Source organism: Phymastichus coffea, unplaced genomic scaffold (assembly GCF_024137745.1).
Source record: "Phymastichus coffea isolate CEN01 unplaced genomic scaffold, Cenicafe_Pcof_1.1 PCOF00001, whole genome shotgun sequence".
Classification (NCBI taxonomy): Eukaryota; Metazoa; Arthropoda; class Insecta; order Hymenoptera; family Eulophidae; genus Phymastichus; species Phymastichus coffea.
The window spans coordinates 13137086-13152551 of record NW_026706812.1 but is presented as its reverse complement, the minus strand read 5'-3'; the positions used below and the strand labels follow the sequence as shown (position 1 = coordinate 13152551).

The following is a 15466-nucleotide window of genomic DNA, read 5'->3' as shown; positions in this document are numbered from 1 at the left end:
TACAAGACTTGAACACATTTTTAGGAATTATTATTTTATCGATCTCTAATTCAAGAAAAAGTCAGAGAGATTACTGGTCAAATAATCCTTTTCTAGTCTACGAATTAGTAAAATTAGCCATGAGTCGTCAAAAATTTGAAAAAATAAAATCAGAAATAAAGCTATCAAAAAATGAAGACAAAAATGCAAATGATAGAGCTTGGCGTATACGTGTTCCTTTATATATTTTTCGAAAAAACTGCCAACAATTTGCGATTTTTTCCACAGCTTTATCAATTGATGAATGTATGATCAAATTTTATGGTAGGACAGTCTTGAAGCAGTTTATGAAAGGTAAACCTGTACGTTTTGGTTTGAAACTGTGGGCTATTTGCAATAAAGAAGGATTTATTTTTGATTTTGATATATATTGTGGGAAAGGATCAAACCATCTCCCTTCGAAGCAGTTAGAGAATTTAAGAAATTGTGCTTTGGGTAGCCGCGTTGTTCTACAAATGCTCCAGAGGCTCCTAACAACTATGTCACCAAGAAAGATCAGTCGTTATCACATTTATTTCGATAACTTTTTCAGTTCACCAGATCTTTTCGTTCATCTACGAAAAATTGGTCTTCGAGCTACAGGTACTGTGAGAGCAAATAGAGTAAGCGGAGTCACTATTGATCTTAATAATAAATCAAAGAGAGGAACATATTTTGTGAAACATGACAAAAATAGTGGTGTCAACTACATATCAGTCATGGACTCTAAAATTGTCTCATTGCTCTCAACGGCTGCTGGCATTACTCCATTGTCTTCAGCAAAACGATATTCTAAAGATGAACATGGTAAAGTTGAAATACCTTGTCCTTATGCTTTCAATTTGTACAACAATTTTATGGGTGGAGTAGACCAACATGATTATTACTGTAGCAGTCTGTTGCCGTGTATTAGGTCGAAAAAGTGGACTTGGGTAGTTTTAATGAGAATTATTCAAGGATCAATTACAAATGCCGCCGTACTCAAGAATTTGGTGTGTGGTAAAAAAGTTGTAACCATAAAAGACATTGCACTAGCTGTAGCATCAAAATACTTGAATGAAACCAATAATCGACAATCTCACACACACGAAAAAGTCATGGAAAAAAAGAAATGTTTCAACCACACAAAATGTTATAAAAGAACACAACAATTTTGCGTTGATTGCCAAAAATATTTTTGTTCTACATGTTTCCTTGATTTTCATAAATAATTTTATAAGTTTCAATTAAATCTAGTTATCAGATTTTATCCAAAACATTTAAGTATAAAAAAAAATTGAATAAGGCGAGAAACAAAAAAAAATAAAAAAAAAGTAAAAAAACAAGGCAAAAAACAAAAAAAAAGAAAATGTCTCTTTCTATTGTCGACCTCCCCGTGGTAAGAGATGGACAACGGTGATGTACAGGCATAACAATTAGAGAACCGAAAATCCCGTTGGTTCGGCCTTTTTATTTATTTGTTGCTCATTATTTTGAATATACAAATAAGTTTTTTTACAATTTCACACATTTTTTCTTCAAAACTATGCAGTTTAACTAAAAATTTATTAGAACAAAAATATCTTAGAATTAATCAGGGAATGCTCTTGAATTTTTTCAAAATGTTTTTTCAACTTTTTTGAAATTTCATTTTTTTGAATTTTCCAAAAATCGAAAATTGTTTCAAAACGTTTTGAAAAAATTTAAGAGTATTTCTTAGCCGATTTTAAGATATTTTTATTCTTATAAATTTTTTGCTAACACCTATACTTTCTGAGAAAAAAATTTATCAAGTTTAGAACAAAATTTTTTTATTTCGGCCACCATTTTGCTTAGATGAAAAATTATTCAAATAAATGTCATCATCCTAAGATTTAGTTCAGATATCGAGGACACCTTTCTAACTGGTTTTAGACCGATACAAAAATGTATAGGCTCCAGAAAATCAGTTTAAAAAAAAATTTTTTTTTTCAAAATCACGTTTTTTTTTTTAATTTTGATTTTTTAGAGGTTAGAAATCTTTTTTTCGACTTCTGATCATCACCATTCGAAAGAGCACCCTCGAAAACATAGGGTACGGTTAGTTTTAAGTTATTTGAGTTCGAATTCATTGCGAGGTAACAATTCAAACTCAAACTTAAAAAATGTGTCCTGTGGACGTTAACGGGTTAATATATAGAATTATTAGGAAAGTCCATTTCTAATGAAACAAGGATACGAAAATATTACAAGGAAAAATAGCTTATGAAATAATATGATAGCGGATAACCAATAATAATAAATCTATTTAAGAAGTTTAAAAGTACTATTGTATTATTTACTATGATATTGAGTATCCTCTTCTTTGTTAATATATGGATTAATAAATATAATTTCGGAAATTAATCTATTATTCTGACTAATATCTTTATCTAAAATTCTAACATTGTTAAAGAAAAATAATTTTCGAAAGATTTAAATTATACAAAACAATTTATAAAGCCAATCCTAATATATTTTTTACACGTGTAGATAAGGGTAATATTACAGTTTGCCTTAATAAAGAAGATTATATTGCTAAAATGAATGTGTTACTTGAAGATTCTAATATATACAAAATTATAAAGAGAAATCCTTTACAAGCTTTACAAACAAAGGTATATAAGATTTTACGTAAATTTAATGGAAATAACTATTTAAATATAGAATATAGTAATGAAAGTCTCACTTAATCCAATACGGTGATTGCGAAGACCCTTACTCTGCCTAAGATTCACAAACATGGCATTACTCTCAGACTGATAATAGCCCTACTAATTTCTTATCAAAAATTTTAGATAAACTAAATTTCAAAACCTCAGTTTCATATTAATAATAATTTTCTATTAATTGAAAAATTACTTGTTGTTCCATACATAAGTTGTAAATTAAATAATATTGTAAAATTTGGTAAGGATAAAAATGAGAAATGGTCAGAGACTTGCATTGTTTACAAGTTTCAATATAACGAAAGTCTGGCTGTTTATCTAGAGCAGATAAAAAGGAAACTCAAACAATGAATTAAGGAACATGAAAATACTCCAATAGACAGATTACTACCGATACCTAAACATCTTACTGAAAATTCGATGCACCGTTTTGATTTTAACAATGTTAAAATTTTAGACAGAGATTAGTAAGAATAAAAGATTAATTTCCGAAATGATATTTATTGATACATACAGTAATACTATTAACAGACAAGAGGATACCCAATATCTCAGTAAACAATACAATAGTATTTTTAAGCTTCTTCGGGTAGCTCATCAGTAATTGTCGTATGATTGAAGTAGTCAAAATTATATTTAAAAAAAAATGTTTGAATACAATCACCTTTATTCTGAAAGTCTCAAAATAAGCTTAAATTATAATTTTTGACAATAGTCTGATTAAAAATTAGTTTATAATTTATAATAAAATAATAGTAATAGTAGTTATTAACTTGAATATATTATGTCTTACTTCGCATGCGCAGCTGACGGCTGATGCAGTCGTTAAAGCCAACTGTTTCGATCGTCGATCATAACATTAGTGTAGCCTCTCAACTATAGTATCAAATTGCTTGATTTTTTCAATGGTTAGTTGTTTGAAATTATATTCGTTATTCTGTAATGATTGCAATTTTCATTAATTGTTTGTCATGATTGACACAGTTGACGTAATAAAATGTTCAAAACCATATTGATTTGCAATAATTTTTATGAAATATCTATTCATAGCGAATATATGATACTTATTAGATCTCATGCAATTTTGAATTACGCGCTTCGGACGTTAGTCTGCTCACTTGTATATGGCAGACATCTTAATTTTGCAAATTGACGATAAGGCCACTTTTGTCGTTAAATATCTCTTCGAAATTCACGTCGACACTTATCTTTTATGATTTACGATTTAGAATCATTTGAATCTTTAAGAAATAATTATTACACAGTTAATTTATGAGTATGATCTCCCGTTTTTCTGCATAGTAATTAACCCATTAAGGCCCAGGCCAAACCTGGGAAAGATAGCGCCAAACTAACTATGCCAATCGTAGCTAAATCGTAAAAAAAAATACCCGTGTTTTTTCTTTTGCCATTTTCAATTGTTTATAAAAAATTATTTAAACAAATTATCAAAAAGTTATTATTTTCAAAAAACTGATAGCGGCAATCGATTCTACGGGAAGAAACATGAAAGAAATGTATATAACGTTTTTTTGTCAGACGTCAATTTGTTAGTGTAAAATGGCTATAAACAATTGCAAGTCTGTCAGGTACCTGTGTATACGCCAAATACCAAGCAAAATCTATTGCCGATAGCGCCAAACTAACTATGCCAATCGTAGCTAAATCGAAAAAAAATACCCCTGTTTTTTCTTTTGCCGTTTGCAATTGTTTATAAAAAATTATTTAAACAAATTATCAAAAAGTTATTATTTTCAAAAAACTGATAGCGGCAATCGATTCTACGGGAAAAAACATGAAAGAAATGTATATAACGTTTTTTTGTCAGGCGTCAATTTGTTTAAGAAAATAGGACAGAAAGCTTTGAATTTTCACAAATTGTACATTTGGATGGATGGATGAAGCTTCATAGAAATTTGAATGTATTATAGAAAATCGCTATTTTACAGTTATTTGTTTTTGGAACAAATTGACATTTGACAAAAAAACGTTATATACATTTCTTTCATGTTTTTTCCCGTAGAATCGATTGCCGCTATCAGTTTTTTAAAAATAATACCTTTTTGATAAATTGTTTAAATAATTTTTTATAAACAATTGCAAACGGCAAAAGAAAAAACAGGGGTATTTTTTTTTCGATTTAGCTACGATTGGCATAGTTAGTTTGGCGCTATCGGCAATAGATTTTGCTTGGGATTTGGCGTATACACAGGTACCTGACAGACTTGCAATTGTTTATAGCCATTTTACATTAACAAATTGACGTCTGACAAAAAAACGTTATATACATTTCTTTCATTTTTTTTCCCGTAGAATCGATTGCCGCTATCAGTTTTTTGAAAATAATAACTTTTTCATAATTTGTTTAAATAATTTTTTATAAACAATTGCAAACGGCAAAAGAAAAAACACGGGTATTTTTTTTTACGATTTAGCTACGATTGGCATAGTTAGTTTGGCGCTATCTTTCCCAGGTTTGGCCTGGGCCTTAATGGGTTGATAAATCAAACTTCACTTCTGGTCGGTCTTTCATAAGAGGTACGTTAAATTTGTAATAATCAAAAGGCTCGTTTTTAAAATTTTGCATGTTCACAGGGGCTTAAAATGTGACAGAAGGGTTCTCCGTATTTTTTTTAACCACCTTACAACATTTCATTACGATCTTCCATTTTTCAGTTCTCTGATGAACTACCTTAAATAGATTAATTGTTATTGGTTATCAAATATCATATTATTTCAAATATCCTTGTTTTATTAAAAATAAGCTTTGTTAATAATTCTATGTATATTAATAAGATCAATTTTGTTTTGTACTCGTGTTTTTCTCATTGTTTCTCTGTTTGACTTGTGACGTGTAACTTTTCGCTTGTATTTTGTATTGTGTTTTCTGATTGATATGTATTATATTATGAGTAGTACCTTGACTATTATGTTTATTTTATTCAACAAAATTAACAATAAATTTTTCGTTGACACATAGTAATCGATAATGTAATCTTGAAAAATTCTTCAGTTGTGTTGGTATGTTTTTGTTAGTCGATTTGATACGATTTTTATTGTAAAATTGTCATCATGTTTCTAAAACAAATTAATTCATTTTTTGAATAAATGACCTGATGAGGCTAGAGATAAACCAGTGAAATGTTGTTAAATATAAATTAAGAGGAGATAGTTTTTATTTATAGTATTTGGATCTCATTTCTTTGCTCTATAATTTTGCAAGATTAAAAAAAAAAGTATTTTTTGTAATTTTGACGTTCCGTAAAAGTTTTCGAGGCAAAAAATCGTGAAATGGTTTCCATTTTTGGTGTATAAAAGGTGATATCATTCTTGATCCGAAACGCTTCTGAATTTTTTTTATTTTTCTCAGTGCATTAAATGTAACATATACATGCGAAATAGCGTACTGGCAAGTGTTTGAAGGTTATGGCCACTTGAGTATATTACCCGTAAACTTAATGATATTGCTGGGTGTTATACGAGATACTGTACGTCGTATCAGTGATCGATCTCCTTGGTATTTTACGCAAAACTAAGATATCAAATAAACAACAATAAATTACACAGGCCGACAAAATTTGACGAAATCCAGACCCAGAGACCAGACCTAGTATACCCGAAGGAATTTGATGCGCTGAATCCAAATCTGGTCTCAGAATTGATCCATCACCTCCAGTTTCTGAGATATCTTAAACTAAAAGTGCAAAAAGACTGTTTTTGGCTGTTTTTGAACTCTTCTCATATCGCTAATTTCCATTTTAGACTAAAATAGAAATTAACGACGTGAGAAAAGTTTAAAAACAGCAAAAAACAGTCTCTTTTGCACTTTTAAGTTAGGATATATCAGAAACTGAGGGTGATCAATGAATTCTGAGACTAGATTCGGATTCAACGCATCAAATTCCTTCGAATACGCTATGTCTGGTTTCTGGATCTAAAAGCTGTCGGCCTATGTTATTTTAGATCAAAGTGATCAACGTAGAGTCAGTATTTTATAAGTTCATTATATTTATTTTATAATATACCAAATATGAATCCTCATAACTCTCAAACTATAATCAATAAGATAGAATGTTTCGCATGATTTTTATTTGTATCATGAATAAGTCCAGTAACCAAATTTGATCAAAATCCGCAATCTGAAGAGTAAGATCTCCCTTTATAACTTATTTTTTATTCTAAAAAATATTTCATTTTTCACGAAGGATAAGTATCGAATAAGAAAAGGTCTCACTACGATTGTAAATCAAATCCAAGGAAAATAATTAATAATTTTTGTAGAAAAAGATGGTCCCGTATAGGTTAAAATAGTATTTTTTCTTACGAGAGCCATAAGTAGCAACAAATATGCATTTTTTAGTATAATTAAAAAGCAATAATGTTTTATATTTTACTCAAGACAATTGTATACCGGGTGAGGAACAAGTATGGAAACCCCGGAAAATTCGGAAAACCGCATGAGGATAGTCATTAAACAAAGTTTATACCCTATGTAACTTTCAACGAGGAGCTCAACGGTGACCTCTGATTTAACCTTGAACCTCATTTTCAAAATTATTTCAAGGTCAACTTCATTTTTTCATATGGGAACCATGGGGAACGGGACAGATCTTCAAATTGCTTTTTATTCGTTTTCTAGCAAAAATCAACCCTGTTTTTGTATTTATAAAAAAATATTGTTTTCTCAGACGAAGCTACACGTTAATTAAATGGCGAAGTCAATCGCCATAACTTTAGATATTGGTCCAACATAAATCCTCATTGAATGAGATATAGTCACACTCAATATCCTCAAAAATTATACGTGTGGGCATAAATGGTAGGCGGTACAATAATGGGTCCTTTTTTTATCACAGGAAATTTAAACGTTGTAACTTTTGTGAAATCAGATTGTTTCAGCTATCCAGGCGTTAAGATGTGATGATTTTGAAAATACATGGTTTTAAGGAGGGTTAGGGGTCACGCTATCTTTAAGTCGTTCCCACCCGTAAAATATATCGCTATTTTTGTTCCAGTATAAAAAATAGGGGTTCCCATATGAAAAAATAAGATTGACCTTGAAATAACCTTGAAAATGAGGTTCAAGGTCAAATCAGAGGTCACTGTTGGGTTCCTCGTTGAAAGTTACATAGGTATGACCTTTGTTTCATGACTAACCTCATACTGTTTTCCGAATTTACCGGGGTTTCCATACATTTTTCTCACCCTGTATAAACCGTTGTATATAGTTTCTAGCTTATTTACTTACTTGTCTTGTGATAGACTGGGAAGTTAGCAATAACCTATCGCTAGTATCACTTCCGCAACTAGAACTTTCACTCATTTCTAATGAATGCTTTCTTGATGATCGAGGACTTGACACGGTCCCTTTGCAACATGCCCCAAGATGAATCATTGTGCTTTTTCCACAAACTTGGGATTGTATATGTTCACATATCCTTCGAAACCGTCGAATGTTTCCTAAAAATTAAGTTTAATATTCCTTATGAGTTCAAAAATTAAATTTTAATAATTCATTATTTACACAGTACAAAAAATATCTTACCATTGTGGAGTGTAAAAGTTATTGCAAAAAGAGAATCTGATGATTGTTTGGAAATTTCACTTATATCAACTTGAAAACGGACCTGCCTTTGAAACATTACGGGCCCGGTACTGTTTCTTCTGTATTCTACTCTGAATGACATAGGAGAATTTACATTGTGGGATAGTTCAGCTATCTGCAAAAATTCGACGTAGTCATTTAAAAATAATACCATTGTTACATTTAATGTATAAAAATGTAATATTTTATATTTTTTTATTATTCTTGCAGATATTATATTTATAGAAAAAATTTAAATCATTTTTTAATATTTTATTTAACAATGAATTTTTGTTTACTTATAAATTCACTTTTAGATTGTGTTACTATAATATCTTAATCTTTTATCCACCAATTTTACCCTCTGACAGATTGCAGCATTTTCTTTGTTGCAATTAACATTATTTTTGTATCGTTTATGTAATTAATATATGTACTTTGAATAAATAAATAAGACAATTTAATTATTATTTATTTAGTGATTGAACATCGAGGTGAACAGACATGCCAACACTGTGTTCTATCCAAAAAACTAAAGTATTAGCTTATCAAGTGACATGATAGTTAAATTTCTATTAGTATTCTCCAAACGCATAATAAAAAGGAAATAACGGCCAAAATAGCCACTTTGATAGGAGAATAAAAACAACGACGAAAACTAGAAAATTGTATGTGGCAAAAAATCGCGAAGCAGCCTAGACAACCAAAATGTGTACATAAAGCAACAAGCCAAATAACTGGATTACTGGCTAAGTAAATCAAGAAATAAATACGAGCTACTGCAAGGCAATAAAAAAAATCAAACTCAAGAAAAAAATACTGAGAACAGTGAGGTAAATACGTAGAAAAATAAATCACCTCTTATTTTTGTACACAACGTAGAAGATATTCGTCCAATAAGATAACTATTGAACGAAATAACAAAAAACAGTTATGTACTAAAAGTAATAGGACAAAACAAAATTAAAATCCAATAATCAATTTCAGAAAAATACCTATCAAACATTAGGGCACTATGAGAAAGAAACACACTATTCCACACATGCTAGCATAAAGAAGATGAAAGTTTCAAAGTAGTATTAAGAAGCATGTACTCTTCAGTAGATTTTGGAGAATTGAAAACTGCTATAAAAAAATATGGATACAAAGTATTAAGCATCCGTAATATGCAGCATCTTTTTTCTAAATTGCCAATGTAGTTATTTACTGTTGAAATTTATTTTTATTTACTCCAAATTTATTTACAGTCTGTCTCTTACAATAAAACAATAAGTAAATGTGATTACTATTATGACAAGTTAGCATTTAACATATACATGCTCTCTCATTTTAATCTATGTAGTCAAATATCTTCAAACGCAAGCCAGATACAAAAATTGATTTAGACGAAAATTGTTCGTATCAATGGGGGTTGGGATGGGTCAACTTTTGGTTACTTTAAAATTGACCTTGAGGTAATTTTCCAAGGTCATTTAAAAATTAAAACCACTTTTTTAAATGAGAAATCCTTATTTATGATGTCGGAATCGAATACAGCGGGAATTTTTACTTCCAAAATCATATTTCAAATATTTTTTTTATGACCTCCACAAGGTTCAACCAAGGTAAAATGCTTAAAAAATAGTCTGAGTCAGAAAAATGTCATATTTGTCTCGAGCAGAACAGACCGTCATAAACCCAAACAATCATAGAATATCTTCCTTGTAGATACAACTAATTATACCGCCTAGCTACTGCACGATAATTACCTTTATATTGCCCTAAAACCATTATCATGTCAAATATTTAATCAGCTGGATAATTCACAGAGACAATAAAAAAGATCTGTACTTAATAAAAGATCCATCAACTCATGAATTTTGATGTGCTAAAACCAAATCTGGGGTAGAATTATGCCATCACCCTCCATTTCTTATTAAAACTCAAGAAATCATCTTCCCACATACGAACATTCCTGATTTTATGTGAATAAGCATTACGTAAAAAAATATAAAGTAAAAGAAATTCTTATTTTTATTAAATAAAAAATTAATTATATATATATAATAATAAATTATTATATATATATATATATATATATATATATATATATACCGGGTGTTCCAGACCATCCGTACAGCCATTTTAAAATCAAAAATTCGTGTTTTTGTGAAAAATGTTTCAGAAGAAGGTTGTTTACGACAAAGGGGGCCATCTATCTGTATAATTAGTTTTGACCTTGAACATCGTTTTAAAGGTCATTTGAAGGTCGAATTGTTTTTTTTTTTAATGGGAACCCCTATTTTTGACATCGGATTCGAAAAGAGCGGGAAATTTTACGTCCACAAAGATATTTTAAAATTTTTTTTCATGGCCTTGAGAAGGTCGATTTAAGGTCAAATGCTTGAAAAACTGCCTAAAAGCGTTTTTTTAGTTTTTAAGATATCGAAAAATGACCTTTACAAAATTTGTTCAGAACAGAGTGGGCCACCCAATGCACCAAAAACCTTTGACCTTTAACCTCATTTTGTAGGTCATTTCAAGGTCGAAGTGTTTTTTGTAATGGAAACCCCTCTTTTTGACCCCGGATTCGCACATAGCGAAAAATCCGACGTTTGGATAAGGTATTATGTTGAGTTTCGATTGATCCACGACGTTCATCGCTAAGGTAATGTGAAATTTAGATCCAATATTATTCGCGAAACATTTACAAAATGTTTTTGACTTCCAACATCATTTCAAGGTTGCAAAAAGTAGTACAAAAATTTTAGCACTACATCTAGCTAGGGATCAGATTAAACATTGTCGTTTAAATTTTTCATTTATGGTTACTTTTCTGTTATTCTTGTTCATGTTGACAAAAAAGGTAACGTCATTGTAATTCAATAAAAAGAAAATAAATTTTCAATCACTAAAATTTGTGTACTACTTTTTGCAACCTTGAAATGATGTTGGAAGTCAAAAACATTTTGTAAATGTTTCGCGAATAATATTGGATCTAAATTTCACATTACCTTAGCGATGAACGTCGTGGATCAATCGAAACTCAACATAATACCTTATCCAAACGTCGGATTTTTCGCTATGTGCGAATCCGGGGTCAAAAAGAGGGGTTTCCATTACAAAAAACACTTCGACCTTGAAATGACCTACAAAATGAGGTTAAAGGTCAAAGGTTTTTGGTGCATTGGGTGGCCCACTCTGTTCTGAACAAATTTTGTAAAGGTCATTTTTCGATATCTTAAAAACTAAAAAAACGCTTTTAGGCAGTTTTTCAAGCATTTGACCTTAAATCGACCTTCTCAAGGCCATGAAAAAAAATTTTAAAATATCTTTGTGGACGTAAAATTTCCCGCTCTTTTCGAATCCGATGTCAAAAATAGGGGTTCCCATTAAAAAAATAACAATTCGACCTTCAAATGACCTTGAAAACGATGTTCAAGATCAAAACTAATCATACAGATAGATGGCCCCCTTTGTCGTAAACAACTTTCTTCTGAAACATTTTTCACAAAAACGCGAATTTTTGATTTTAAAATGGCTGTACGGATGGTCTGGAACATCCGGTATACGAGGTGTGTTCAAAAAGTAACGAGAATTTTTAAATTTCGCGGGTTTGGAGAGTCCGCTTGTATAAAATTTTTTTTTATTATGTTGGTACACATGCCCCTGAAGTACGATAAAATTTTCAGCAATATTCATTGCTTACTTTTTAAGTGGCAGCCGCTAACGTTAGACGTGTTTTTCGAGCTCGGCGATTTTCGTTTGTGAAAAAAAATGGATCAAAGAATTTGTACTAAATTTTGCGTAAAAAATGAAATAAAGTGTAGTAAAGTTTGTCAAATGTTAACAAAGGCATATAGTGAGTCTGCTATGAGTAAAGCAAGGATTTATGAGTGGTATAAGCGTTTCCAAGATGGCCACGAAAACGTTGAAGATGACGAACGACCCGGACGCCCAAGCACATCAACAACCGATGAAAACGTGAAAAAAGTGAAAGAAATGGTTATGAACGATCGCCGAATCACAATCAGAGAAGTCGCTGATGATGTTGGCATATCAGTTGGCTCATGCCATCAAATTTTTTCGAATGTTTTGGGTATGAAACGTGTGGCAGCAAAATTCGTTCCAAAATTGTTGAATTTCAAACAAAAACAGCGGCGAATGGAAGTTGCTCAGGAGTCGCTAAATGAAGTCAATAACGATGCAGAACTACTAACACGTGTTATAACAGGTGACGAAACATGGGTTTACGGATATGATGTCGAAACTAAGGCTCAATCGTCCCAGTGGAGGCATTCTGGATCGCCAAGACCGAAAAAGGCTCGACAAGTACGGTCGAATGTGAAGGTTATGCTCACTGTGTTCTTCGATTTTAATGGCATAGTGCATTATGAATTCTTGCCACAAGGTCAAACAATCAATAAGCAGTACTACCTACAAGTTCAACGTCGTTTGCGTGAAGCAATCCGAAAAAAACGCCCGGATTTGTGGCAAAACAATTCATGGCTTTTGCACCACGATAATGCGCCTGCTTACACTTCATTGCTTGTTCGTGAATTTTTGGCCAAAAACGAAACTGTAACGATGCCTCAGCCTCCATATTCGCCAGATATGGCTCCATGTGACTTTTTTCTATTTCCAAAAATAAAGAGAACATTAAAAGGCCGTCGTTTTACAAGCATAGATGACATTAAAAGCGAATCGCTGAAAGAGCTAAAAGCTATTACAAAGATCGAGTTTCAAAAGCGTTTCGAGGATTGGAAAAAGCGTTGGCAAAAGTGTATTGTATCCGAAGGGGACTACTTTGAAGGCGACAACATTAATGTAGATGAATAAATAAATATTTTTTCATAAAACGAAAATTCTCGTTATTTTTTGAACACACCTCGTATATACAGGATGAGCCATTTTTATCTACGCACCCGGATTTCGCGGAACCTAAGTGAGATAGGGAAAAACGGTTCAGACAAAAGTTGTATGGGGCAAAGTGGTTCACTCAGTGACGCTAACGTCTTTGACCTTGGACTTGACCTTCAAAGTTATTTCAAGGTGAAAGTGTTTTTTTAATGGTAACACCTATTTTTGACCACGGATTCAAAAAGAGCGGGAAATTTCACGTCCGAAACGGTATCTGAACATTTTTTATGACCCTTACAAGGTCATTTCAATGTCAAATTTCAAAAAAACTTGCTTTTACACGAAAATTGGATTTTTTCTAATGAGAACGCCTATTTTTTCAAATCGGGTTCGGAAAGAGCCAGAAATTTTACGTCCGAAACGGTATTTCAAATTTTTTTCATGACTTTCGGAAGGTCACCTTACCACTTCTGAAGTTACCTTGCTCGAGGTTGTTCGCACGAGTGAAGCGAGTGAAAACATCGAGCAAGGTACAAAAACACTTCTCGCACCAGGTCGAAATAATATTTTTTAGCATAGGAACCTCAAAACAGGGTATCAAAGTAGTCGTTTTGAAGTTAGAATGATGAAAAATGATATTCCAAGTTTGTTTTGTCTTGAATGGATCTACTAGAGGAGGTTAATTCAAGGTCACATAACATAATACGCTTATCCTATCTTTAGCGTTACCTAGGAACAACGACGTGGACTTAATAGGATTGTATTTCCTTTGGGGTACTTGATTAAAGTGAGTTCCCTTGCCTCTCACTGTGTGGGATGCTTGTTTAAAGTGAGTCTCCTTGCCTCTCGCTGTCTGGGGTGCTTATTTAAAGTAAGTCCCGTTACCTCTCACTGTTTAACCACGATGGAAATGTTCAAAGTTATCTCCATTTGCATGTAGGCACAATGTTAAGCGCCGTTGAAAATGGCGTACAGTGTTCAATAGAGTCTGTCTCGGAATTTGTGCACATGCTTGACGAATGCGATATTGCATGTTTATTTGTTCTCAGTATTTTAAAAATTAAATCTTTTTTAATTGTCTCGTCTATAAGTAAAATTATATCATAGCTGATTATCTAGCTGATCAAATAGCTGACATGATAATGGTTTTAGAGCAATGTAATGGTAATTATCGTGCAGTAGCTAGGCGGTATGCTGAGCTGTATTTATAAAGGAAATATCCTACTACTATGTCAATGAGAACTATAACCGAAAGGGCTCGTGGTGGCCACTTTATTCGTTAGTGCAGGTACCACGAATACGATGAAAACGACGCTTGTGTCGTGACTATTTTAGTAATAGTTCATTTCGATCCACATATTAGCATATGCCAAATTGAAAGAGAAATTGATATTATTCGTGCGACAGTTTCAAGGATTCTGAGAATTCTTAGCTATGACGCCTACCATATAACTTTAGTTAGGAACTAAGTCAGAACCATATTCAATTGTGCATTGAATGTTGTCACTGGGCTTTAAGAATGATAGAAAATTATCCAGACTTTTTCAAATACATCCTTTTTTTGGATGAGGCAACATTTTATAGCGATGGGCGCCTAAACAGGCACAATTACCATTATTGGGCAAATATGAACCCTCACAGGCCTGGAGCGATAAATCATCAAAATCGGTGAAGCATCATGGTATGGTATGGAATACTTAATAGTTATTTGATGAGTCCGTATTTCTTTAAGCGAAATGTCGATAGAAACAACTATTAAGAGCTATCAAGAGACCACTTGACAGTACTTTTGGAAAACGTAGTCCTAGCTACAAGACAAAGAATGTGATTTGAGCAAGATGGTACAGCACTGCATTTTGCATGAATAATTCGAGAATTTTTAAATAACAACTACAATGAGAGGTGGATTGGACGAGAAAGTCTGGCCTCTTAATTCACCAGATATGACGTCACAAGAATTTTTCTTATATAAAGGTACGTATTAAATGTAGTTTTTGCTCAACGACTTATAACAAGGGAAGATTGTACGGATAGAATTCGTAGATCTTATGATTACGTCTGTGCCTGGAAACTAACGGATGTAACTTTGAACGTTTACTCCGTGGATAGATAATATCAACCGAAGTAATGATGGTAAGAAACAAGGGGACTCACGTTAAACAAGCAGTCCAGTGAAAAGCAAGAGGACTCCAAAGGAAACAGACCTTACTATGTGCGCGTCGATAACACTAAAAGTAAGGATCCAGTATTATCAGAAAGAGCTTAAAACCAATAGAGTAACGTTGTTATAATTTTTGCAGATAAATGACCGTGGAAACCCACAAGACAGTATTTTTAGCGATTTTCATGGAAATTTGAA

At 32.1% G+C, this 15466-nt stretch overlaps 1 protein-coding gene across 5 annotated transcripts in view; it reads right to left on the bottom strand.

Moving 5' to 3' along the window:
• The window catches only part of LOC131673846 (serine/threonine-protein kinase BRSK2), a 175079-nt gene that overhangs the window by 16442 nt on the left and 143171 nt on the right, over positions 1-15466 (bottom strand). For all 5 annotated transcript variants that reach the window (XM_058953953.1, XM_058953316.1, XM_058953822.1 and 2 more), the window contains 2 exons: positions 8230-8404; positions 7933-8144 (listed from right to left, as the gene is read on the bottom strand). In XM_058953953.1, the coding sequence (XP_058809936.1) occupies positions 7933-8144; positions 8230-8404 (387 nt within the window). The remainder of the gene's footprint in view (positions 1-7932; positions 8145-8229; positions 8405-15466) is intronic.